This window comes from Lissotriton vulgaris, chromosome 9 (assembly GCF_964263255.1).
Source record: "Lissotriton vulgaris chromosome 9, aLisVul1.2, whole genome shotgun sequence".
Taxonomy (NCBI): domain Eukaryota; kingdom Metazoa; phylum Chordata; class Amphibia; order Caudata; family Salamandridae; genus Lissotriton; species Lissotriton vulgaris.
The window spans coordinates 1,186,746,646-1,186,774,614 of record NC_141697.1 but is presented as its reverse complement, the minus strand read 5'-3'; the positions used below and the strand labels follow the sequence as shown (position 1 = coordinate 1,186,774,614).

The 27,969-nt window shown below is 48.6% G+C and overlaps 1 protein-coding gene across 1 annotated transcript in view; it reads left to right on the top strand.

The window, feature by feature from the left end:
- The window catches only part of TMCC1 (transmembrane and coiled-coil domain family 1), a 485,716-nt gene that overhangs the window by 211,668 nt on the left and 246,079 nt on the right, over window positions 1-27,969 (top strand). The window contains exon 3 of the mRNA XM_086939244.1: window positions 1,683-2,386. Coding sequence (XP_086795370.1) covers window positions 1,823-2,386 — 564 coding nt within the window. The 5' untranslated portion in view covers window positions 1,683-1,822. The remainder of the gene's footprint in view (window positions 1-1,682; window positions 2,387-27,969) is intronic.

Sequence of the window (27,969 nt, the reverse complement as noted above, 5' to 3'; positions counted from 1 at the left end):
GAAAATAAGAACTTCACAATAGCCTTATAGAGTACTGCAGAGGGCTATTCCATTTGTTAAGGGTCGTGGGCCAGGGTTATAGGACTAAGTGGCAAGCAAGGGCCTAGTAGAGGGCTTTTAAAGACCCCAGTATCTGAGGCAGAAGGGCTAAAAGGCTACTAACATTACACCCACTGAGGGTAGAATCTTCTACATTAAAAAGTGAGGAACAGAAAGACAAACATTGGAGTGTTGGAGCCGAAGGCTTATACCAGCCATTATAAGCCCTGGGCCACTTCATGGTCTTCATTGGAGCTTCCAATGTTCCTGTGTTCTAATATGAAAAGCCAATCTATTTCCCAGCAAATACTATGGCAATCCAGGTTGAAAAAAATTAAAAAAAATTATAGTAGCTCATCTGTATGTGGCAAGAATATACCCACATGTGAACATTAGCTAGATATTCCAGGCCTGACGTCCGCTTTTGATAAAGAATTGCCAAGTTTGTTACTGAAGTAGAGTATCAAGAATTAAATCTAAACCTGTTTGTGCCAAGCAGATCTGGAATATATAACCAATAGGTCATCATGTAAGAGCCATTGTTCCCTACTGAACAAGGTACACTCGCTTGCAGCATGTGATCAACTTCAGTACCCAATAAAGAGTAAGATACTGGTGCAGATATAATTTAAATCTCTTTCCAATACAAGAATTAAAGTGAAGATGGCAGCAGAAACCGCTTCTTAGGAAGCGGTAGCATTTCTGTTTGGTAAGTATAGAAATACGTGCATATAGTATGTGTTCCTGCAGAGGTTTTTGTGTGAAGTAAACCATGGAATTGAGCCTTCCAACCTTGGTGCACTGTGATGAGAGTTCAAAAAGTTTATGAATCCCAAAAAGTAAGGTATATGTAGCTGTAGATCAGTAATTGCGTTTGTTGATGATTTAACCCCTTCCATGCTGATGACGGCCGGGAGCCGTCATTGCCCACACAGCTCGTGTGCTGATGACGGCTCCCGGCCATCATGACCGCACCCGCGATCAGAATGTGCCGCACAGGCGCAGAATCGCGCCCGCGCCCAAGGGGTTAAAAAATGTATTGAAATATTTTTTTGTTTTTATGAAATACTTTTGGTTTAAACTTAAAAAAAACCTTATTACCAAATAAAAAAAACAAAGAAAATGTGTTAGTCAGTCTTTACAATGCGCACACTTCAACAACCGGCAATACTTGCTGTACTGATTGAAAAACATGTTCGGAAACCACAAATGTTATCCAAAGATAGGCTTTGTAAAGTTATCGGGTATTCTCACCCTTGACCCCAGTTTGTTACTTTAAGAAGTAAAGAAATTAGGTAGAAAGGCTCCTTCTCTTACTGAGTGACAACATAAAAAGCGAGTGTAGATAGCACGGTCAAGGGACGGGCTTTAGCTTGAGTTTTCACCTTGAAGAATTTTTCAGTGAACAATTGGATTAGAATGGTTTTTAAGAGCAGACTGAGCTTGTGGCCTTTCTGTGTGTGTCATTATATTGACTCACAATCAGGGTGTGGGCGTGTACACCCAAGCTGCATTGCTATAGTTTTGTAATCCTGGTTTTACGTCAGTGCAACATGCATAATACAAGTGAGTATCTAGCTCTTTGCTACCTGTATAACCTGCCTGGTATTTTAATGTTGCCTTTCTTCTCTTGTAAACTTTAGATAAAGATGTGGATTCTTACGGAGCACTTGGATGCCAGGTCCTTGCATGGGTAGTCTGCTGATTCTTCCCGCGTGCCTTTGGAAAGGATCTCGCCATCAGTATTTATGCCTCTTTCCCATGCCGTGCTGGGTGTCCGCTGATGGAGCCGTCTGGCAATGACCAAACCTACGATGATCCAGACAGCCGAACCACCGATCCAGAGGCCAGGAAGCCACCTGAGGCCGACCAGAAACTGTCCAAGATCACATACAATGCTATGGAAAACATTAACGTGATTGGCCAAGGCATCAAGCAGCTCTTCCAACACCAACGCCGGAGGTCATCTGTGTCTCCCCACGATGTCCAACAAACGCAGGCTGAACCCGAACAAGAGCCAGAAGACCAAAACCCTGCAGCGGCCCTTGATGCAGATGGTGTGTCCCAAAATTGTACTCAGCCCACGGCGCTGAACCGTGTGCTGCTGCAGATCCGAGCACCACCGAAGGTGAAGAGAGCAAGCACAAGCCTGCACAACCGGCGGGGTAAGACTGACGGCCAGAAAGGGAGCCCCCAGATCAACAGGAAGTATTCGCAGGACGTGGTGAGCTTATTGCATGTTTCGGGACGGCCCAGGTCTTCTTCCACCACAGATGCTCCCAGTAGCCTGTCTTGCCTGGAAATCACGAACACCCCCTACATATCAGGCGAGGAGTCAACAGATCGGGTAAGAAATGTACTGTCCTTGGCAAAATCTATTGTGCCATTTCCATGCATTACAAACTGCTTATCTGGTGTTTGTGTTATTATAGCTGCTGCTCATCTTCGGTATGTGTTAGATTGTGGTGCTACTAGGAGTGTTTTCTTAGTAGAGTACATGGCGTTGGATCTCACAGCTCCCTTCCTCTCGTAGGTGTGCTCTTCCCTATGATTTCTGGCTTCTAGTAGTAGTTGCTGTATATAGTACTGGACCGAAGCCTTTATTCCCAGAAATGGAAACCCGTTACAACATAAGAATTAGCACAAAGATTCGGCGGGACCCCTTTCTTCCATCCTCCCCTTTTTCTCCATCTGTGAGAATCTGTGTATGACACGGAATCTTTTCAAATTGAAAATCAATTGTATTCTTGTTTACCCATTAGTTTAGTGTAACAGTCCGCAGTAGTGAAGACGGCACAGTGATCAAGAGTGAAAGTGTAGTGAACAAGAGAGAGACAGACAGACAGACAGTCTCTCACTCACTCCCTCCCTGTTCAGGCATGGTTATAAGTCCAATCTGACTATTGTTCCTGAATTATGAAGATTTTTCAAAAGGACTGCCTCTGAGATAGTGTCAGTACATCGACCCAACCAATGAGTTAGGCGGTTCCTCTCAGAACAAAAATGCTATCTTTCACATAAACCTCAATGATGTGGTCAGTGCCATCTCATATAGAGGCTGCCATAGTTCTAGGAAAGGTAGATGGGCCACCCAGTGAGTACCAGCCCAAAATGAGTGTCAACTTGCTCAACAGTCTGGATTAATTGTCCAGGTCTCGTATCCCCAGATCACCACATATGTGTTTATAGCTTCAGAGATTCATTCCCCCATCCGGGAGAGTAGGGGGGTTAATTCATCTAGATGTTCAAATCTTCACAAATTGAGATTTTTCTTTTTCAAAGTAAAAATTAAACACTTTTAGAACTGTCCTTTTGCCCCACCCCTCTTGCCGGACAGTGATGACCACAGGCCCTCTTGGTCAATCATGTCAGAGGCTGCCAAGAGATCTAGAAGGACTACTTAAAAGGTGCTACTGGTAACAAAATTGTGAAGGGATTTTGAATTGTATTATTTTACATTAGTTAATTCTAAACACACACTATGAAACATCAGGACGTTCCCAACATACCGGAAAGCTATTTCATTGTAAAATGTCGCTGCCCTACTTGAGCAAGGCTGTGACATGGTCATCCATACACACATTTGTCAGGAATTACTGCGGGACATTCAGGGGAGACAAAAAGCAGCAATAGGACAGATAAGACTACGAAATATAATTCCTGTCGTTCAGATTTCATGCCCAACTCCTGATGGGGAAACACTACTTCACAAGTGATGTAATACTTGTGGATCTATGGTATTTTAACGCTTCGAAAGCAACAACTGATTTGCTGTAGCCAAGGTTTTGTGCATTGGGACTTTGTAGATTTTCATGCAACCTGCCTGCTTCTCCTGTGAAGAGAAGGAGCAACAAACACGTTTGTTATTGCAAATTTGAATATGGTGCATCGCTGCCTTATACTTTGTAAGATGTCATAAAATATTCAGTGAAGATGCTTTTCTACAATGGGAGACATCATAGAGTCCTTTTCACACATACGTATTGTCGACACTCATGGTGATAGTATTTAATGTGCAGTTCCAAGCTCAGCCACCTGGTGGATAGCATAGCATGTGAAGCGATAAAAGCTTCAGGCCTCTCAACTATCTTCCTGTGAGTGACTTGTTTCCTCATGCTCCTCCTTTCCACTGCTACCCTCGCCACCCCGTGTTTTCCCTGTATCCTACTGCCCCTCCATCATGTCTGCCTGTGCCCTTCCCATTTTGCCTCAGCTCATGCTCCTCTATTCATGTCAACATTGCAAAGCCTTTCTTCCTTTTATCTTTCCTTCCCAATGATAGGGAGTCTTTTTAAAATCGCTTCACTACAGACTCGCCTTTTTTAAGCTGCGTATTGGCATGAGCTTTTGAGCTTCGCTTGTATTTTTTCTTTTGTGTTTAAATTGAGCAGCTGTGCCTTGGGGCCTTGTCTGCAGGTAATCAAAATAGTGCATCAGATGTTCACGGAGTGAGTGCTTTAAAATGTCTAGTCTGGTAAGACCTTCCAGAGACCCAGGCTTTGGCGGGGTGGAGAATGAGTGTCCAGGACAAATAAAATAATTACTGGAGACACTAAATCTTAAGGCATCGCACCACAGAGTGCTCAAGAATCTCACAATCCAGCTAGAGGAAGTACTTTAAGAAGTCTTCTCTTCTAGACCAATGTTGACTCCAGCTGACGACGCCCGTTGAGGGTTCTCTTCACTGGTCTTGGAGTCTCTGGTTCTAATGATGTCCTTTGAAGAAAGAGCTCTCTCTCTCTCTCCGTTGTCTCAGCCGTGATGCACCTGTTTTAGTCCCTCGCCCAACGTACTCTACATTTTGTGCTTATGAGACTGGACGTGTTTTTGAAATCATTAACCATCTAAATCCCTATGTTTAGGAACGTCCACCCTTTAAAATGTCTGGCCACCCCAGTTTTATGCCTTTTCCTTATTTACATATGGGACTCTTGTTGGCCAAAGGCACTAAATTATCATTTCTGGAAACTGAGGGCAATGTTTTCAGCTGCAAAACATACAGCACTTGTAATGGCGGCGGAAATATACCTCTAAAGCACAGAAATACCACGTGGGTAAAAAAAGTTTGGCTCACTCAAATTGGGTACGGATTTAAGGTAACGAAGTTGCATATATAAACCAGTTGCAGCAACAATCCACCTGTCCCTCCTAATGAAGCCCAGCAGGCCTCCGTGGACAACAGATTGGGTCCTGCATCAGCCTCGCAGTCATCCCTCTGACGCCTCGAACAGGCCATGCAGCAGCACGTGCTTGTATTTCACACACACACTTCAACAGACATGTTCATACAGACTCCAGGGCCAATGATGGCCGTGAGCCGGGTTTCTGCTGTCGGTGTTACTCTAGGTCAGAGCTTGCAATCCCACCCGGACAGGACGAAACCAGATCTGTGCAAAGAGCATCTAATTCAAAGGAGAAGCGAGGCGATGAGGGACCATCCAATTTTAGCATCAGCAGTGCCATGTCAACACAGCCTACTCCAGCATGGGAGAATACACGGGGCCACACATGTACGACTGGAGATTGAAATCATGATGAGAAAGTGGTAGTGCTTTAAATGGGCGGGTATTGTCCTGTACTAAGTACCTGCACTTCATCTTGAATGGTGGAGTGCCTGCACTTCCCAGCACTGCTGAAATGTAACTAATGGGAGAGTACCAGCACTTCTCAGGAGCAAACAGGAACTCTAAATAGTGAGTACCAGCACTTCATTATTTCCATTGAAAGCTCTGGAAAGGGGCACAATGGACCACCTGAACCTGCTGCCCCAAGGGGGTGCTTGAACTCAAGTCAGAAACTGCTGCGTGTGCAGTATTGATCTTTAAGACTCGCAGCTCGGTTGTTCAGGTCGGAAGCATTTTTATGTCCATAAACGAATGTGCCTTGTACAGTAAACCGCGACCCTTGAGAGCGCCCGGGTGGAGTCGGGCAGTTTGCTCAGGTACTCCGTTCCGCTTTTAAGAGTAGGATCTTGCAGAGTCTGCTAATCTCCAAGGTGAAGCTATGGCTCCTGCTGCCTTTCGCTTCTTCGGCCACTAATAGGACAGCTGGGATCGGTCCAGCACATTGATTTAGCAACAGCCGGTCTTTAATGGTTCCTCCTCAAGGCTTGTGCTGGGAACAAGGACACATGAGGCTTTGGTAGGATGGGCTGGCAGAGTGGCTTGTACCCTAGGGGCTGGATACAAAGGGAGTATGACAGCTTATAGTTAAGCAAAAATATTTCTGGCCTAAGATAAACAAATTAGTTTGAGCAGTTGTAGAAAATGTGTGCTGCTACCGGGGAGGGTGGGGCCTTGACCGACGGGACAGAGTTGTACCCAGAATGGATGGTGATTAGGTTTTCGGGGGTTGCCTAGTGATTGCATGAAAGCACCAGCTGCCATATTTCCTCTGATATAGGCGAGATTACAAGAGGTGGAGGGACAATTATGGTTTGTTTGTATTTGAAAGAACGCTAAAATCTGGTTCTATATACACGAGTACCTGAATCAGAGTCAAGCTTCTATCAGAGAAGGGTGGAAGTCCTGTTGATATATGGTGAGAGATGGTTGGGCAGATAATGGCCAATTGAAGCCATGAAAATCTGTGTACAAGTTTTCTTTCTTTATTTGAGTCTCTGCACTCCACAGACCGGATTGTCCCTTCGTGCATTCCACTAGGGTGTAAGGAATAGAATGGAAGGAGTTTAGCTATTGGCCAAAGAAGCCTATAAATCAGCAAAGCAGAATAATTGGGTGAAAAGACTTTCTACAAGGCCTCTTTGCGTGCTTCTAGTCAAGGGAGGGTTTAGATACAGAGCAGATCTGACATCCCATTCATTAGTTGCCTCCCACCCTTTAAATCTTGAAGAGCCTGGAGAGAGACGAGGATTATCAGATCACAAGTTTCTGTGTAAAGCCAAAGATAGTTTTTTGCTCTGAAAATACCTGGCGCTGTTACCAGCCAGATAAGATTAGGTGACCAGCGAGATACGATTAGGTGAGGCACGCCATTTAAGTTTTCTTAAAAATGGAACCAGCAACCTCTTTCAGAGACAGGAAAGATTTGTTTCAATCCAACAATAAGTGTTGGTTCTACATTTTCAACATTGAACAGATAATAAACGAGTAATCTTGGAAGCCAAAACAAAGGGTGTTAATATAGCATAATCTAGATTTATCTAAGAAGACGGCTACAAATTAGTGGAGATTGTTAGGAAATGTAGGGAAAATTGAAAGATCGGTTTACTTAAGGTGCAAGTTCTGAGGCAGTCCGAGAGCTTGCCTTATTTAACAGGTAATGGACAATGTGTCCATGAAGTGTAGATGCGATATAGTGGTCTGTTATTGCAGCCTTTTATTCTGTTATGGGTTTTTTTTTCTGTAAAAGCCTATTCGGGGGCATGCTCTTGTTTGAAGGAAGAAGGTGCAGTATTTGTTGTTCATATGGATTCCTTCATAGGTTTGTTGTATAAACAGTAAACTAATAGTTTTTGTGAATAAGCAGAGAGAAAAGGAGTGTCCTGGTAGATTGGTTTGTGAACCTTTTTCGAGGATCTATGAGGCCACATATCTTGGGAAAGGATGCGCATTCACACTGATCTCTCTCCACAATCTGGGACTGATGAGTGTATGCCGGGTCTGGTTGCTCAATAGACTAATGCGTCCACTGCAGGGGCCTGTGTTCGACCTCATGGTCACAGGTTCAAATCCCGGTGGGTCCACTCAGCCTTTCATCCACTTGAGGTCGATAAAATGAGTACCATTACATTGAGTAACACTAAACATCTGTTATTCAGCGCCAAGATGCCTCCAAGTCAACGTGCGCTTTACAAATACACGTTATGCCTAAATGTTCATTCAGTTTTAATCTCATCGATGCCGCCAGCTCTGATGATTACATTGTCCATTTCGGAACACAATCCCGAGAAGTGTGCTGGGGGCTATAGATCAATGTAGAGTTAGCGTTGGTAATGGTAGTAGTACTCAAAACCCTCACCTTCTTTATCATTCTTGAGATCATTTTACACGTTTCATGTAGTTTAGTAATCTACTAATTCGCTCCATTGTGTGTACAGTTCCGTCTACTGCAGAAGAAAATAGTCAGGGGTCGTTTTTCTCAGGCTTTCACTGTTGGAGGAGAAGGAGAAATGCCCACCAGAGTACAGGATCAGGGGTGGAAAACCATATAGTGAAAAGGAACTACGTTTGTTGCAACATCCAGCCCCAACTTGAGGGAAAGGAAAAAGGGAGCAAGGGGAGAAGTCGAGGGGGGGGAATATGGAATTGACATGGTTAAGCACAAGGGGGACAAAGGAGACGTGTTTATCTTAAGCCCTTGAATTGTGTGGTGCATATTTTTTTCACCGTTTTTTCATGTAGATAATGGGAAAGTCACAGTAATTGGAGCTTTCATAAGCTGTACTCCGGATGTGTTATGTCCAGGAAGGATGTAACTGTCCAGCTGCTGTTGACCTTATGATAGTTAAGGTCCATATCTGAGCCTATGTCTGAAGGTGTAGGTGTAGTTCCACTTCCTCATTGGACCTACTGCAGTGTCTTTGACGTTTATATTTGTTTATATCACACTGCTCTAACATCCTTTGCCTCCTCCCACTAATCATTTTGGTTCTCCTATCCTCCTTTCCCATAATCTACCTCTTCTCACACCTTCCCCTCACTTTTTCTTGCCCTTCTCTCTCCCCTCCGTTCCTCACCTTCTTTCTGCATCTCTACTATATTATTCCTGTCCTCTACATTATCCTTTCTACCTCCCATTTGTGATCATCATTGTTCTACTCTAATTAGAGTTGCTTCTTCTCCCACGTGTTTCTTAATTATTTACACAAGGGAAGGTTGAAACATCGATTGTGGTTTGCGGCAGAAACCTATATGGTCTAGTAGTTATTTTACAGAAATGACCTCAGAGAGTTGTCTTGTTGCAAGTCTCTTTACTCATTTGTCCATTCCATAGACACTGTTTCAATATATATCTTATGCAAACCATGCTTTTTTCCCTACATTATTTGTTTCACAGTATCCTGGTAACGTGATCAGGCACTAATTGCATCATTGACCCACATAAACTGTCAGGGGACTGGCTGTATTTAAGTCTCGCCTAGACAGCGCATGTGCTGTCTCTTTGAAACCTTTTGTTTTTTAACAGTGGGCTCAAAGGCTGCCCGTTGCCTAGTTAACAGCTGCCTTAAACTTCCTTCTTCATGTGTTTGTCCCTCCTCTGGATCATGAACACAAAACGTTAGTCCTTCCACTGCTTACGGCACCACTTTATCTTTGTCCTGAAGCACTTTACGAGAATGCATCTTTTAGACCTGCTTGCCTTCTTTCCTTGTGTTCCTTCCACCCACTGACCATCCACTGTCTGTTTGCTTTCCTCAGCTACTTGCGACCACCCTCCATTGTAAGTTGCACCAGCCCCTCCCCTGCACCTGCCGTCATTTGTGGGCTTGCTCCCAGCGTCTCCTACCCTATGTTGTTGTCTGCAGGGCCGGTTCTATGATTTGCGAGGTCCTGGGCCAAAAGTGAAAGCGCGAGGCCCCTCTGATTTACTTTAGTGAACCTATTCAGAGACACCGCTGGAGGCCCATTGTACAGGATTTTAGCGCCCCCACAGTTTTAACTTTCAGCCCACAAGCAATTCTCACACCTCCAGCCTGATAGGTGTAAGAATTGCTTGTGGGCTATGAGTTAACACTATGGGGGTGCTAAAATTATTCTGTACAATGGGCCTCCTGCAGTGTCTCTGAATGGGTTGCCTTGCAATTGGGACAAAGGGAAGCGTTTCCCTCCCCTAGGCCTCCAGACACCATCCCTGAGAAGCCCTGGGAGGGGACCCCTCCCATAGACCGTTATTACATGGAGACAGTGAAACAACAGGGCACACGATCGGTTCGGGGCCCCAGGCTGGTGGGCTGAGTGCAAGGTCCTGGGCAGCTGCCCATGCCTAGCGCCAGCCCTGGTTGTCTGTATCACCCTCGACTCATCCTCCCCCTCTCTGTGTCACCGCCTGCCCCCTCCCTCTTTGCATTTTGCCTCCTGCTACCCTCCCTCTTTGTTGTCTCCTGCACTCTTTCAATGTTGCCTCCACTCCCTCCCTAGATGTTGCCTCAACCCACATTAACACAAATCAAAATGCTTTAATGCAGTCTGCGTCTTCCTATCTGAAAGAAACACGTTAGTGTTAGATTCCTTACCTTAGAATATCCCCAGGCGTCAGTCTGGATCCGGAAACTTTTGCGTAGCAGTACCCCTGCGCGTCGGTAGGCGTCGTCTGCAGGCGTCCCCTGCGGCTCCGCGTCCGTCGTCGGCGTCGTGCGCCGTGATGACGTCGCTGGAGTACATAGACGCCGCCTCCGCGCGCTGACGTCAGTTCTTCTTTTTTCCGCGCCAGTGGACGCAGATCTGAAGAGCAGTACTCCGGTCTTTGACCAAGTTTTTCAATTGTTTTTTTCTCTATTGTGCCTGATAGGATGCCTGGGTTTAAGAATTGCGATGACTGTGAGCGCACGATGTCGGTCACAGACCATCACCGCCTCTGTCTCCGGTGTCTGGGCCCCGACCACGACGTGGACTCCTGCGTCGACTGCCGGGCCCTTACCAACAAGGCTAGGCGGGAGCGGTCCCGCAAGCTACTGGAGCTCCGGGTGTCGGCCCCACGTCGGGACCGGGAGCGGTCCCGGTCCGGCCGGAGGTCGAGAGAGCGTTCGAGGGAGCGGTCGCGGAGCCGCGCCGGGCGCTCCGGAAGTCGACACCACTCGTCAGGCTCGTCAGGTAGGAAGCACAAGAAGTCGGGGCGTCGTCATCGTACCCCCGACTCCCCCCGACGCTCGCGCGATGCGGCCGGGGGCTCGGGTGACCCCAACCCCGCGGCTCCGCGAGAGTCGCCGGCGCGGCCTGCCTCATACCCTCCGGTCCCTGGGCATGGCGCGACGCCTGAGGAGATCGAGGCGTTCCTCATGGCCATGAGGGCGCTCGCTTCTCCGACGGGGCCTACGGCGCCTTCGGGCCCAGTGCTACCGTCTGGGGGCCCTGGCGGTTCGGGTGTCCCTGCCTCGGCGCCGTCGGGTGCTCCGGCCCCGGCGCCGCCGACGGCTCCGACCCCGGTGCCGCAGGGGCCTTCGGGATCGGCGCCGGCTGGTCTTCCGGCCTCCCCGGCGCCGTTGCCATCGGGGTTACCCCCGACGCCGCCCCCGCGCGGCGCCGGTTCTCCGCTGCCGGTTCCGGCCGGCGGTGGGGTTCCGACGCCGGCTCCGGGCGGCGCCGTCCCCTTACCTTCTCCGACGCCGGACGCGGCGCCGGACGGGCGTCGCTCGACGCCGGTCCCGGCGCCGATGGGGCCCATGAACCCCGAGGAGCCGGTCTTCATCATTGACTCCGAATACGGAGAGGATGAGGAGTACGGTGAAGGTTGGGAGGGGTCCGAGGACCCTCTGGCTCGCGAGTGCCAGTATGACCCGGACTGGACAGGTGACTTGGGGGATGCCAGTGGTTTGGACGACTCTCCTAACCCTGGTTTGATCTCTCCTCCTTCCGTGGCATCGGTGGAGGGAGCTGCCTATTCTGTGGTGCTGATGAGGGCTGCCAAGGCCTTAAACCTTGAGCTCCCCGTCGCGGCCGTGAGGCCTAACATCCTCACCGAGGTCTTCAAACCGCAGTCATGCCCACTGGAGCCACTGCTGCCGTTTAATGAAGCCTTGTCTGACGTTCTGTTGGGCACGTGGTCCAGGCCCGCTTCAGGTGCGCCTGTTGATCGGAACGTGGCCAGGCGCCACCGTCCTTGTCCGGACGACCCCAAGTACCTGTCTACCCACCCCACTCCTGAGAGTCTGGTGATCCAGGCCTCGACCTCCCAGTCCGCATTCCCGTCGGCCCCGCCCGACCGGGAATCCAAGAGGTATGACCAGTTTGGCAAAAAGGTCTTCTCGTCCATTAGTTTGGGCCTGCGGTCTTGCAACACCGCCTGCCTCTTGGGCCGCTACACCCACTCTGTGTGGGATACGATCGCGGAGCTGCTGCCAGAATGCCCCATGGAGGTGCGAGCACAGCTCGGTCAGGCTGTGGCTGAGGGCCGAGATGCAGCGAAATATTCAATTCGGTGTGGTCTTGATACGACCGACTCGCTGGGCAGAGCTATGTCTACGACGGTGGCGATTCGTCGCCACGCCTGGCTGAGATCCGCCAATTTTTCGGCTGATGTCCAGAATACCCTGATGGACATGCCGTTTGATGGCTGTCACCTGTTCGGTGACAAAGCGGACCACGCGCTGGAACGCTTCAAGGACTCCAGGGTCACGGCCAAGTCCTTGGGTCTCTCGACCCAGCGTCAGCAACCGGGTTCGTTTCGTCCCTTTCGTGGCCAAGGAAGGGGCGCCCCCACACGTGCTGCCAGCCACGCGCCGCAACAATCCTTCCAACGCGGTGGCGGCCGTGGAAACCGCCGTGGTGGCGGTCGGGGACAACGGCGGGGTCAGACCACACCTTCCCCCGCAGCATCTACCCCAAAATCCTCCTAGTCCGTGCTTTCGGCCCCATGTGACGCCAGTGGGTGGCAGGGTTCGCCATCACCACGCTCACTGGCGCACAATCACTTCGGACAGGTGGGTGCTGCAAATCGTCCGAAGGGGCTACTCCCTCCCCTTCGAGACCTCTCCTCCAGCCATGCCACCGCAGCACCACCGTGTGTCGGGGGACCACTTGACACTTCTGCAGGAGGAAGTTACGGCTCTCTTGGCCAAGGGGGCCATCGAGCGCGTTCCTGGGCCAGAAGTAGGGCGTGGCTGCTATTCCCACTACTTTCTGGTGCCCAAGAAGGACAAGGGGGGCCTACGTCCTATCTTGGATCTAAGGGACGTCAACGGCTTCCTCCGGAAGGAGAAGTTCAAGATGTTGACGTTAGCTCAGGTCTTGGCTGCTCTAGACCCACAAGACTGGATGGTAGCGTTGGACTTGCAGGACGCCTATTTTCACATCCCCGTCCTGCCGGCCCACCGGCGTTACCTGCGGTTCACGGTAGGCCTGGAGCACTTTCAGTTTATCGTGCTCCCCTTCGGCCTTACCAGCGCCCCACGGGTGTTCACAAAGGTGATGGCGGTGGTCGCAGCCCATCTGCGCAGGTTGGGGGTTTCAGTCTTCCCCTACCTAGACGATTGGTTGTTGAAGGCGGGCTCGCCCCAAACAGTCGTCCACCACCTTCAGATGACGGCAGACCTCTTGCACGAACTGGGGTTCTCCATCAACGTGCCGAAATCACACCTGTGTCCCTCTCAAAAGCTCCTTTTCATCGGAGCGGTTCTGGACTCGGCGCAGTTTCGGGTTTATCCTCCGGAACGGCGGGTTCGGGATATTCAGGCTTTGATTCCCATCTTTCAGCCGCTATCCCGAGTCTCGGTCAGGTTGACGCTGCGGCTGCTGGGACTGATGGCTTCCTGCATCCTTCTGGTGCATCACGCCAGGTGGCGGATGCGGGCTCTGCAGTGGGACCTGAAGTTTCAGTGGGCCCAGCATCAGGGCAACTTGTCCGACCACGTCTTGATCTCGGAGGGCACTGCGAGACAACTGCAGTGGTGGCTTACGGACCGCGATTGGGTCAGGGGCAAGTCCCTCTCCCTTCCCCAACCGGAGCACGTTGTCGTGACGGACGCGTCCCTCCAGGGCTGGGGTGGCCACTTGGGAGAGGCAGAGATCAGAGGCATCTGGTCTCCGGCGGAGTCCCGGCTCCATATCAATCTGTTGGAGCTGCGGGCGATTCGTCTGGCACTGAAGGCATTCCTCCCCTTTGTCAACGGGAGTGTAGTGCAGGTGTTCACCGACAACACCACCGCCATGTGGTACTGCAACAAACAGGGCGGAGTGGGGTCGTGGACCCTTTGCCAGGAGGCTCTGCGCCTCTGGCAATGGCTGGAACGTCAGGGCGTGACTCTGACGGTTCAACACCTGGCAGGTTCTCTGAACGCCAGGGCGGACGAACTCAGCCGTCGGTGCTCGATGGATCACGAATGGCGTCTGAACTCGGACGTGGCGCAAGGCATCTTTCTGCAATGGGGAGAGCCTTGGTTAGATCTATTCGCCACAGAAGAGAACGCGCAATGTCATCAGTTCTGCGCGTTGGAGTTTCCAAGACGGCACTCGCACGGCGACGCCTTTCGGCGCGAGTGGAGTTGCGGTCTGTTATACGCCTTTCCGCCTATACCACTTCTGCCCAGAGTGCTGAAGAAGATCAGGCGCGACCGGGCCCAAGTTATCCTTGTGGCTCCGGACTGGGCTCGAAGGTACTGGTATCCCGAGCTACTCAGCATGTCAGTCGGTCCCCCGATCCGCCTGCCCCTTCAGGAGGACCTTCTGTCGCAGCAGCAGGGGACGGTCCTCCACCCGAACCTGTCCAGTCTCCACCTCCATGCTTGGAGATTGAGCGGCGGCAGTTGAGGCCATTTGACTTGCCTCCTGAAGTCTGTGATGTTATTCTGGCAGCCAGGCGTCCCTCCACTAAGTCGGTATACGCCTGTCGGTGGAACAGATTTGTGGCATGGTGCACAGCAAAGGCTGTGGACCCTCTTTCTGCCCCTCTTTCGGAGGTTCTTCTGTTTCTTCTTTCTCTTGCCCAGCAGGGCTCTGCTCTGGGCACTATCAAGGGCTACCTTTCTGCCCTTTCAGCCTTTTTGAGGCTTCCTGATCAGCCTTCTTTGTTCAAATCCCCGATTGTAACTCGATTCTTGAAAGGCATCACTCACATGTTTCCACCTGTTCCGTTTGTGATGCCTCAGTGGGATTTGAACCTGGTTCTAACTTTCCTGATGTGTGCTCCCTTTGAGCCCCTTCATTCTTGTCCTCTCCGTCTCCTGACTTTAAAGACGGCTTTCCTGGTTGCCATCACCTCTGCCAGGAGGGTGAGTGAGCTCCAGGCTCTTTCTGTCCAACCTCCTTTCCTGTCCATTCATCCTGACAAGGTGGTTCTGAGGACTAGACCTTCTTTCCTGCCCAAGGTTGTTTCGGCCTTTCACATCGGGCAGTCCATCACCCTCCCTTCCTTCTTCCCGCCTCCGCATCCTTCAAAGGATGAAGAGCGGCTCCATCGTCTGGACCCAAAACGTGCGCTTTCATTTTACATGGATCGCACACGCCAGTTCCGGGTGGATGACCAACTGTTTGTTGGCTACGTGGGTGCGAAGAAGGGACGGGCGGTTTGTAAACGAACCATCTCTCGATGGGTCGTCCTCTGCATCAAAGCGTGCTACTCTTTGGCTCGGAAGGAGCCTCCTGTTGGGCTGAGGGCCCATTCCACTCGGGCCACGGCGGCTACTACTGCCCTGGGCCGGGGAGTCCCCTTGCAGGACATTTGCCAGGCGGCTACGTGGGCCTCGCTGCACACCTTTGCGAGGCACTACTGCCTGGACAGTCAAGTCCGGAGGGATGGCTTCTTTGGCCGTTCTGTCCTCCAGGACTTTCTGGTGTAGTTTTGTATTGGTTCGCAGACCCACCACCGGGGTTGGTATTGCTGGGGTATGTATTCTAAGGTAAGGAATCTAACACTAACGTGTTTCTTTCAGATGAACAAGTTACTTACCTTCGGTAACGATATATCTGTAAGAAACATTAGTTAGTGTTAGATTCCTTACCGAACCCACCCATCCTCCCCGTTCTGCGAACTGATACCTAGGGTTAAGGTCATCCCTTTCAGGGCCCTAGTTTTTACATGGCACCAGTGTTGGTTCTCTCATGGCTCTGCGTCTCCTGGCGCGGAAAAGCTGTGTGCAAAGAACTGACGTCAGCGCGCGGAGGCGGCGTCTATGTACTCCAGCGACGTCATCACGGCGCACGACGCCGACGACGGACGCGGAGCCGCAGGGGACGCCTGCAGACGACGCCTACCGACGCGCAGGGGTACTGCTACGCAAAAGTTTCCGGATCCAGACTGACGCCTGGGGATATTCTAAGGTAAGGAATCTAACACTAACTAATGTTTCTTACAGATATATCGTTACCGAAGGTAAGTAACTTGTTCGTTATGTCCAGGGGCCAATTCTACTGTTATGCATGGTTCTCATAGAGCGCTGCCCGCTAGAATGGCTGGATTATAATTCTAGTCATTCTCTGCTATGACATGGCAATGGTGGGTAACAACTTCTTAACCCTTGTTGGTACATCATAAAGGAACTCTGTGCTGCTCTCGCACTGCTCTCGGAAAGCTTGTCAGAGGAGTGCTGGAAAGCAAGGAGCACAGCTTTCTTTAGGAGTAGAAGGAAGACGAGGCGCAAAAAGTGATTGACGAGTGTGGGTTTCAGGAGGCCATTTTTTTTATTTGGGGCAGGGAGGAGATTATTTTACATATGGCTCCCCCATTGCTCCTCTCCCCATGCCTAGCAGATGAATTTTGGGGCCATACATAACAAAATTTTGGATGGGTAAAAAATAAATTACAGGAATGTTTTTGTTTTTCCTAAGCAAAATAGAGAGGTTGGGCGTGCGTCAGGTGAGGAAGTCCAAGAAGCCAGTATTTCGTTTTTCAAATGAATCTTTATTTTCAATCAGTTAATTCTCACAGAATAGGTGATTTAACGGTCAGCCAACTTGTTTCGTTCTCATGATGAGAACTTCGTCAGGGCTCAGTAGGCAAGTATCTTTTTTTTTAAGTTAAAGGAAAAGGTTGAGAATGATCGCACTCCACAGGTATAATGGGTGCAAGGTAGCCTATGTCCAATGTGACCTCTCGTGTCGAAATAGAAAAAGCGATCCTTCAGTCAAGTCGGTGCTCATTTTGGCAGGAGAATCTCGAATCTAAGATATATTGCTGAGGCCGACTGAGGCCCTGCGATACCCTATTTGTTTCCACAGGAATAGCCTGGAACACCGACTTGACTTAAGGATCACTTTTTCTATTTCGACACGAGAGGTCACATTGGACCTAGGCTACATTGCACCCATTTGTCACTCAGAACCATGTTTAATTTGTAGAAGAGTGAGTGCTGGTGGTCCTAATGATTCAGCTGGTGCAATTTAATGTTGGCACACCAAATACCAAGGCTGGTAGTCTTCAATCCACCTCAAGCCGCTTTAATTCACTACTAGACACTCCCTTCCCCTTTGTTACTCTTTCAGGTTTCTGCTTTCTCGCTTATCTCTTCTTTGTCTTTGTGCTGTGTGTGTGTTTCCCCCTATTTTTGTCTCTGTAAATGTCTGATGTAGACAAATATCTGCCGGTCTCCAAACAGAAGTGCTGGTGGCCCCTCTGGCAACCACTGGCTCAAATTAAGCACTGCTCAGAACCCCTTGGTGAAAACATCCTCGCAATTCACTGTTACCAATCTCTAATTCTGTGTGTGATGGCAATAATCTCACAATTAAGGCACCAAGTTGAGGCTTCACGAATTGTCCTGCCATTAATGTGGCTGGGGCGCTAGGTTCCACAGTGATTGCTCAGTTTGCTGGTTATTACCCTATCTGCTGAAGACTAACTTTCAAGTCACAGTAGGACTGAGTTTATAGGCTAGATAAGGGGTTATGTTTCTTGGTTGTTTCAGGGTGTATTTTAGCTTAGGAGCGTGCCCACACTGTGCATGGTAGCCCTGTCTCTGAGACATCGGTTTGCCTAAGTTGATGGATATGTTTGACTGGGGTTACATGTACAAATTGAACAATCATGGTGAAAAAAGGATCGTTGTAGAAGTCTGCAAGACATGCCAGCCAGGTCCGATTTTGCCGAGCTAATTGGATGCTTCGAAACGAGAAGTAGGATACTATTCAGTCTAGAGCCGTACCCAACAATTCGGTCCATTCTGGCAGGCAATTGTGTAGGCAGCTGGTAGGTTTAGGAGGATTAGCTCTGTGTGTTGAGTGACATGGCAGTCAGCATGTCAGTAGGCCTCCGCCCATATTAAAGATTAGAAGTCAGAAGATTTGTAAGTGTGGTAAATTCCTAGTCTTCATGTATTTAAATAGTTTGGTCGCGTCACTCTTGATTATTATGCTTAGCAAATGTAGGCCAGAAATTGGGTAGCAGTTTGGGGTCAGCTGAGCTTTTTTTTTTTTCTTCTTCAATAAAATATTTCAGGAGTGAGGGAAGCACTCTATGGTTTTGGGGGGTTGGAACTGTTTCATGAGAGAAGGGGATGTTGTGAAAAGCAGCGAGACTCCCAAGACTGTCGATGCCGCCTGGTGCAAACCACCTCTCATTCACGAGGACAAGGTTTTACGACCCCAGTGCGTGTGTTCAGGCTTAGTCAGAGCGCGGGGATGATGGTGAGGTCAGGGTGATGCATAGGTGACCAGCAGTGTACGAAATGGCTGCGGTATCTAAAATGGTTGCCGCTTACGCGCTCACAGAGGCTTACGTTAAACAAGATGGCGCCGGCAATGTTCATGTTATCGTTTATATTTCAACAATGTTAATCACTTCTCAGATGTCTAGGTAAGCAGTGACCTCCTAAATCCCTGCTGTTTCTCAAGCTTCCATTGGTCTGTTAAGGTTTTTGATTTTTAAAGGCGTTTCGTTTGGCACGTGCAATCGAAGTTCAAGAATGATATTTGAAACCTGAATAGAGCTATGTAGGAAACGTGGCTTCTTCTGAGATCCAAGGAATGTCCTCACAGGTCTTTTAGTTGAGATGACTTGTTGGAGATGTGTGGCCACAATACCCGTTTATTGAATTAAAGTTTTTTTGGTTCATTCAACAGCCCCAGACTCCTTTTGTTACATAGGTAACTAGGGGGTCTGTGGTTAGAACACTTGCTATGGTTTTGTATCCCTCTCCATTTAAGGTTTTGTACTGTGGGCATCTTCGGGCTGGCTGTCAGACTTTCGGTTCATATGTTTGTTACTTTAGTGGACTCGCGCCTCTTTTGTAAAGATTCGAGTTTCTTTTCTTTTTTTAAAGAAGTGTAACAGATTTGTAATAGTTCTGGTTAGGTTGTAAAAGTATTTCCACATTTCTGGACCTAGCATCGAGAACGGGTGCCCAACCACCCTGTTATGGTGAACCACTGCTTGAGCGTTTTTTTTAAGTTAATGCTTTGGTGCACCATAAAGCTGAATTTTGTTACCGGTTAATCGTGGATTTAAAAGCTTGGTGCATCTTTCAGGAGCGTATTCTTTTTTTAAATAAATGTGATGGTGTCCGTGGAGACTGTATAGGATGATATTAAATTGCAAAGGGGTGTAGGTAATCGCTGTGGTAGCAGCATCCTGCAGCAGGTGAGGCCTTTCTTTTAAGAATATTGCAAAGCCAAGTTAATGTTGTTGCCACAATCCAGCCTTGATATTGGCAGACGGTATCGTAGACCTAGATGGTGGGCACATTTATGGATAAAGGGTTTTAAGCATTTTTAGTGACAGAAACCGGCTTTGTGACATCACATTGAAAGGGATACTGAGGAGTTGGACTATTCCCACAGATTCATTATCATTTCAGTTCGTAATAGGGTGACGCACCATGTCTTCCTTTTAGTTCACTGTAAGACTCCCTAATCTGACCCCTTTCTTTGCTTCTTATCTGCTTTGTGTCGTGCACCTTGGTATATAATGCTGGTAAATTATCCCATTTCTACAATGCATTCCTACTATTTGTATGCTTCCTTAGCGCGTTCAGATTTTCCCCATTCTTTATGGTTCTAGGATTTTTCTGTAGCGGAGTTAGTTTGTTATTGATTTTGTGTTTGCCAGTGTTTCCTATTGTTTAGAAGAGATCCTTACAGAATTATGGCCAAAAACTTTACAATAGACTAATGTATTGATTAGCGGTCAAATATATTGAGTAGTGGCAGGCTAGAGCTATTATTGATCCACGAAGTGGATAATTTGTGTGGGTGTGTGTTAACTTCTGGGAGCGCACAGTTGTCCATTGCTCAGCCTGGCGTGGCTGTTAGGTTTAGAGGCATCTTTGCCGCTTGTTTGGCTTTGCTACTGTGTGGTGGCCGTAGCATAATGTAGTTTACCACTTCTAGATAGTTATGTAGTCGATGTGTGAAATGTAGATGTGCTTTTGATGTGGCACAGGCATGGCACGTTGCATTGTTTGCAGCTGTATGGGGCACAGAATAGTGGTTGAGGGTGTCTGATATATACCGTTGGGTTAGGGCCTAGTATGCATATAATTTGCTCTTTTGGGGTGGCAACTCTTAAACTGGATGGTGGTGAGCCATGATTTGAACATGGACACAACTCATGGGATCACCATCGCTTTGTTTTTGTGCAGAACGAAATATGATTGTGCTTAGTATGGGTGTAATGTTGTAGTGAAACAGTTTAGCCGGCTTCATGCCCTGCAGCTGTTTTGTGTTCTTGGTGGTGCATGGAGTTGTCTAATGTGTGTTGTTGATCTAGGGCTTGAATATATGGGTTGGAGTTGTTTTGTACATTTGGTGCTTCTATAGCACAAATGTAACTACAGAGCAGTGGAGCTTTGTGATATAATACATTAATATTGAGTACCCATTCGTTCTGGTACTACTAATAATTGATGTATTCACTGCTGCAACCTAATGGTACTCATTTAATGTAAAGCTGGCCGATTAAAGGCTGATGATGATAAAAGGCTGTAACTGTGGGCTCAAAATCAAATCCCTGCAGGGGATGCAGTGAACCCCAGGAGGAGTGCGTTTCTGAATGGTTCACTCTGGCTGTGCAAAGGTCCCACCGCTGCAGAGCTCTCTGCCTGGCACTGCCAGTATCGGCCAGAAGTCAGGGAGCTGGAGATTCAAGCTTCAAGGCTGGAAACCTACATATGCAGCCGAACCCGGCTGTCATAAAGTAGCCATCGTTATCCGCGGGTTTAGTCCAGTCCGGGGCGTGCACCAAGGCCACTGGTCTCACCAGTGTCACGGTCACCCAGTCAGCACGTCAAGCCCTGCTGAAATGCTCCTGAATTCCTTTCTTTATCTTACAACCAGTGCTTCTAGACATCCTAGTGTTCTCCCTGACCGTGTTCAGTTTGAGGAGCACGGGCTGATCCAGAGGCCCCTCTCATACCCCACAGAGCTTAAACAGCTCTGTTTTGGGGTATCTGCTCTTTCGACTGAGTACAGTGTGTGACCTCTGCACAGTGGTTGCTGCTTCTCAGGCTAAGTACAGAGCGGGACCGTCCAGGGGCTGTAGGATGAACCATGCATTGACCTCTCACAATGACGCATGGCGTGCGCAGCTCCAAAGAGTCCTTTCTGGAGGCTGACTGGGGTGTGAGCAGCTCCATGTAGTGACCTCTCCTCAGACTGACCACTGGACATGAGCAATGCAACAACGACGGGTAGCCCAGTATTTCTGAGAGCCTAGGTACTTCAACGGGGATAAACAATAAATGGTTCCCTCGGATTCACTAAGTGTGATCATTATCTTGAAGAGTTGGAACCAAATTGTGCTAACCTAAAAAGTACACAAAAAGAGAATTTTACACAAGGAAAGCATATATACATTATTGTAAGCTGTATGATGTACACATTACATTGCTGTATGATGCAAACACTGATGGTGTATGCATCAAATTGGGTAGATAGTAATCCACACGTAGGTGCTCAGTGTGAAGGCGCAGTGTAAGTGACTAATGATAAAAAGTCAATATGTGCACAGCTAAACAATGTATAATGATTAGTTAAAGGTTCTTCGTCAGGACAAAACTAAGGTAGTATTCTCTAAATAAGATAACCTGTAACTTGACGCAGGAAGAAGTAGGAGTACGCATTCATGTTTGCTTTCTCTTAATGAACTACTTGCAAGGAATTACTGATTGTCAACCGTAAATCATGATATAATGCCGGAAGCTACCGTTATTTCTTCTGCCCCAGGGACCGAGCTGCAAATGTCAATGGGGTGAGGGGGACTGGGACACTGACCAACAGTATTTTCATTATGTGGGTCTCAGCATAGTATGTTTGGAGACCACTGATGGAGTGAACCAGCTATTTGCCTCACACGTTCCAACGCTTAACCGGGAAAAGCTCAAGTTGCAGCAGTTGATGGAAATATGTACTGTTTGGAATATATAATGAAGGCTGCAAAAGGATGGAGAAGTTGCAAGGCCATTGGGAGTTTGTGGCAGCACGTTATTAGCCGGAGAGCACCGTGTGGGAGTGCTTAGTTTGAAGCATGTTGCATTTGTTTTGGACCTGCATGGGAGCGTTTGATGACGTGCATGGGGGACCGGAGCTGTGCTCCTATCATGTGTCGCAGCGCTTACCATTGTAATGGAGGAAGGCGGGCGAGAGATGGGGTGCCCTCACATTACACTACCTCGTTGATGATATTTTACCTGACAAGTCCTGTGTTGAGTTTATCGTGGTCAAGGAAACTTACCATCAACTTCCAGCGCATGTCAGGGCGGGGAGGACCTCCATTGTATAAATCTGGTGGCTCCAGAGGAGAGAGAGAGCGCAGCGACCTTCGTGAATGGATGCATGGCAAGTCCTAATGTGAGAAGCTCACAGGTTTTACAGACCGAAACCTCTGCATTCATAGCCACGCTTTGGTTTAATTTGATCTTGTGTCGGCACCTCAGAAAGCAGAGCACCCACCTGGGGCTGAGACTGCAGAACTATACCCTTGCTTCACGGAACTCGTAGGTTTCTAGTTTAGACAGCATGTTTCCTTTAAAGGGGACAGCACGGCTATGTTTCGCTTTGCATAGGGCTTAGAAGATCAGCACTTCTGTCATGACAGCTAATCCTCAAGTAAAGCAGCATCCGAGGCTCAGGTTTCAGACATCAGTTACAGCTAAAATAACACCCTCGAGAGAGGCCGGGATATCACAGGTGCACCTGAAGTAACGCAGACCTCCGAGGCTCAGACATTGGGTACACCTAAAATAACACCCTAGAGAGAGGCCGGGATATCACAGGTGCACCTGAAGTAACGCAGACCTCCGAGGCTCAGACATTAGGTACACCTAAAATAACACCCTCGAGAGAGGCCGGGATATCACAGGTGCACCTGAAGTAACGCAGACCTCCGAGGCTCAGACATTAGGTACACCTAAAATAACACCCTCGAGAGAGGCCGGGATATCACAGGTGCACCTGAAGTAACGCAGACCTCCGAGGCTCAGACATTAGGTACACCTAAAATAACACCCTCGAGAGAGGCCGGGATATCACAGGTGCACCTGAAGTAACGCAGACCTCCGAGGCTCAGACATTGGGTACACCTAAAATAACACCCTAGAGCAGAGGTCTTCAAACTTTTTGATGCCGAGACCCCCTTGTAAAACCTTTTTAGGCGTAAGGACCCCCTTCCGACAAAAGATTCTAGAAACTAGTACTCCTCATCATAAACAACTATCGACAATCATAAATGCACCTGTTAGACCCCATCACATCCATTCATCCATCATTCATCCACCCACACTTCCACACATCCATCCATCCTTCATCCATCCACCCTTTCATCCTTCCATCCATACATCCATCCTTTACCTATCCACCCGTCCATCCACACACCCACCTTTTCACACATCCATCCATCCATCCATCATCCATCTATGCAACCTTTTATCCATCCATACATCCATCATCCATCCACCTTTTCATCCTTCCATCCATACATCCATCCTTTACCTATCAACCCATCCATCCATCCACCCATCATTCTTCCACCCACCTTTTCACACATCCATCATTCATCCATGCAACCTTTTATCCATCCATCCATCCATACATCCATCCTTCATCCATCCACCCTTTCATCCTTCCATCCATACATCCATCCTTCATCCATCCAACCTTTCATTAATCCATCCACCCTTTCATTATTCCATCTATATATCCATCCACCCTTTCATCTATACATCCATCCTTCATCCACCCACCCTTTCATCCATCCATCCATCCACCCACCCATCCATCATTCATCCCCCACCTTTTCACACATCCATCCAAGCATCCATCATTCATCCATGCAACCTTTTATCCATCCATACATCCATCCTTCATCCATCCATCCACACTTTCATCCTTCCATCCATCCTTCATCCATCCACCCTTACATCCATCCATTCACCCATCACTCATCCACCCACCTTTTCACAAATCCATCCATCATTCATCCATGCAACCTTTTATCCATCCATACATCCATCCCTCATCCATCTACCCTTTCATCCACCCTTTTATCCATCCATCCATCCTCCATCCACCCACCTTTTCACACATCCATCCATCCTTCATCCATCCATCCACCCTTTCATCTTTACACCCATCCACTCATCATTCATCCACCCACCTTTTCACACATCCGTCCACCCTTTCATCCTTCCATCCATCCATTCATACAGCCATCCACCCTTTCATACAGCCATCCACCCTTTCATCCATCCATCCATCCATCCTTCATCCGTCCACCCTTTCATCCATCCATCCACCCATCATTCATTCACCCACCTTGTCTGTGCCTCTCTCATGGGGGGTCAGTATCTCTCTGCTTCGTCTTCCTCTCTCATGGGAGGGCATCTCTGTGCCTCCCTGCTTGGGTGGGGGGGGGGGGGGGGGGGGGGGAGACTCTCAGCCACATTTCTCCTGCACAGGCGCCAGGTATGAGGGCTCGTGGGACTTGAACCAATGATATGATTGTAATGTCCTTCTGCTGTCCTGCTGTTTACTGTGTATTTGTAAAGCGCTCTGATACCTACGGGTTAAACTAGCGCTATATAAAACGTTAAATGTAAAAATAAACCCACAGCTAAGTCCATTGAACTCAAAGGGCTACAGCCTCCTCCCCCCTCCCCCCCCAGCTCGTGTATGTCAGCCTGGCTGAAACAGCTTGGACACACACAAAGGCACACCAGAATACTATCGCAGGTCTTTAAAAGACCTTTACTTGTTAACGAGGCTGTGATGTTTTTCACACCTCGGTGTGAATTAGGCGGCCTCCGCCTTGAGCACCCTCGATCAGCCCGACGCCAGGAACTGCACTCTGGCAGAATCTGCGACCCCCTTCCCAGGACTCCACGACCCCCCTGGGGGTCGCGCCCCACAGATTGAAGACCTCTGCCCTAGAGAGAGGCCGGGATATCACAGGTGCACCTGAAGTAACGCAGACCTCCGAGGCTCAGACATTAGGTACACCTAAAATAACACCCTCGAGAGAGGCCGGGATATCACAGGTGCACCTGAAGTAACGCAGACCTCCGAGGCTCAGACATTAGGTACACCTAAAATAACACCCTCGAGAGAGGCCGGGATATCACAGGTGCACCTGAAGTAACGCAGACCTCCGAGGCTCAGACATGAGTTACACCTGAAGTAACGCAGACCTCCGAGGCTCAGACATTAGGTACACCTAAAATAACACCCTCGAGAGAGGCCGGGATATCACAGGTGCACCTGAAGTAACGCAGACCTCCGAGGCTCAGACATTAGGTACACCTAAAATAACACCCTAGAGAGAGGCCGGGATATCACAGGTGCACCTGAAGTAACGCAGACCTCCGAGGCTCAGACATTAGGTACACCTAAAATAACACCCTAGAGAGAGGCCGGGATATCACAGGTGCACCTGAAGTAACGCAGACCTCCGAGGCTCAGACATGAGTTACACCTGAAGTAACGCAGACCTCCGAGGCTCAGACATTAGGTACACCTAAAATAACACCCTCGAGAGAGGCCGGGATATCACAGGTGCACCTGAAGTAACGCAGACCTCCGAGGCTCAGACATTAGGTACACCTAAAATAACACCCTAGAGAGAGGCCGGGATATCACAGGTGCACCTGAAGTAACGCAGACCTCCGAGGCTCAGACATTAGGTACACCTAAAATAACACCCTAGAGAGAGACTCGGATACCACAGGTACACCTGAAGTAACACAGACCTCCGAGGCTCAGACATGAGTTACACCTGAAGTAACACAGACCTCTGAGGGTCAGGCATCAGTTACACCTAAAATAACACCTTGGAGACTCGGATACCACAGGTACACCTGAAGTAACACAGACCTCCGAGGCTCAGACATGAGTTACACCTGAAGTAACGCAGACCCCCGAGGCTCAGACATTAGGTACACCTAAAATAACACCCTAGAGAGAGGCCGGGATATCACAGGTGCACCTGAAGTAACGCAGACCTCCGAGGCTCAGACATTAGGTACACCTAAAATAACACCCTAGAGAGAGACTCGGATACCACAGGTACACCTGAAGTAACACAGACCTCCGAGGCTCAGACATGAGTTACACCTGAAGTAACACAGACCTCTGAGGGTCAGGCATCAGATACACCTAAAATAATACCTTGGAGACTCGGATACCACAGGTACACCTGAAGTAACGCAGACCTCCGAGGCTCAGATATCACAATTACACCTGCCTCCGAGGCTCAGGCTACAGTCATTAGGACTCGCGGCGCAGAGCTAAAGTTTGCTTGACCAGCAATGTTATTTATGTTAAGGGGGCACCAGTGGATTCTGAATATTTCCGTTTTTGCCCATTCGATCTATGGCTCCTGGTTGGACAGGCCCTTTTCTCGGCCTGACATCTGCCAATATGTTTTAAATGTCCCTTTTTGCCTCTTTTATAGTTAAAGTTCACTGTAAACAGACGATAAATGGTGCAACTATAGGGGAGCGACCCATGGCCGGAACGAACTGCCATGATTATCCCTCCGAGAATATTCCCCTCTCTCTGATTCTGAACCTCAAGTAGCGCGAGAGATGCTGCACCTCCCAGCGGTCCGGGCCATGCGTTGCAATCCTCCTCACGCTGCGGCTGGTCGTGCGGCGTGAGGCGAGAGGTGAGGAAGTGATCCTCTGCACTGGACTGCAGCGCCCTCTCTGCTGCATTGGCATTTTCTATTTGCGTGTCGTGTTCGTATTTTCCACGCAGAGCATCTGCTTGCAGCCGATTGCTTGTTTTTCCTCTCCAAAGTACAGCCTTCTCTAATTTGACGCAGCAGCACCACTCGGTGGTGAATAATGGTACTGCTTGTAACAAGGTGTGGGCTTGGGAACGCTGACATCCGTTGTGTCGGTTCCTACTTTATATAGGGTGGCCAACTGGCATGGGTGCAAATTCAGGACGGCAAGGTTAAAAATTCAGGACAGAAGGTCAAAATTCAGGACAAAAATTCAGGACAGAAGGTCAAAATTCAGGACAAAATGTGAATAAATGTACTTTTTCCAGACACATCATAGGAAGTTGCGCGATAGTTTAAAAGTAAGTAAATAGACAATCACTTAAGTACAAGTCAAAATAAGTTTATATTAGGTTAAGACAATCGTGCACTTAATGTTTATTTGGTATGCGTGCAGCTTTGAGCAACGGTGCAGGTCTTTTTGTGGTATTTCATATGATAATTTACATTCTGCCATCCATTAATTCTTTAATCCATCATTCAATCTTTCACCATTCATTCTGTCCTACCATCTGTGTGCTCCCTTATCCAAACCTTTTCAACCACCATTTCACTCCTCCATCCCTTCAGCCACCCTTTCACTCATCAATCCATCATACATCCATCCACCCTTTCACCCAATCCGTCCTTTCACTCATCCATCCACTCTTCTACCCATCCATCCATACACTCATCCAGCCAACCATTTACTCTTTCACCCAAGCCATCCTTTCACTCATCCACCCATCCATCCATTCACTCATCCATCTAACCATTTACCCTTTCACCCATCCTTTCACTTATCCATCCATCCATCCAGTCACTCCTCCGTCCACCCTTTCACTCATCCACCCATCGTCTTTTCCAGCTCTCCGCTCTCCCTTTCACTCATTATGCATTCTTCCACTCATCCATCTTTACATTCTTCTTTTCAGTCATCCATACACCCATTCGCCCATCCATTTTGCCAATCATTCATCCATGCTTTCACGCATCCGTCCATCCTCCCTTTCTCGGTCCATTCCCATTTCTCTTAGCCACCCATCCTTCCAGCCACACTTTACCCATCTACATATACACCTACCCATCCAGTTGCAGACAGAAGAGGCCCATCAAGTACTTCTCACTGTA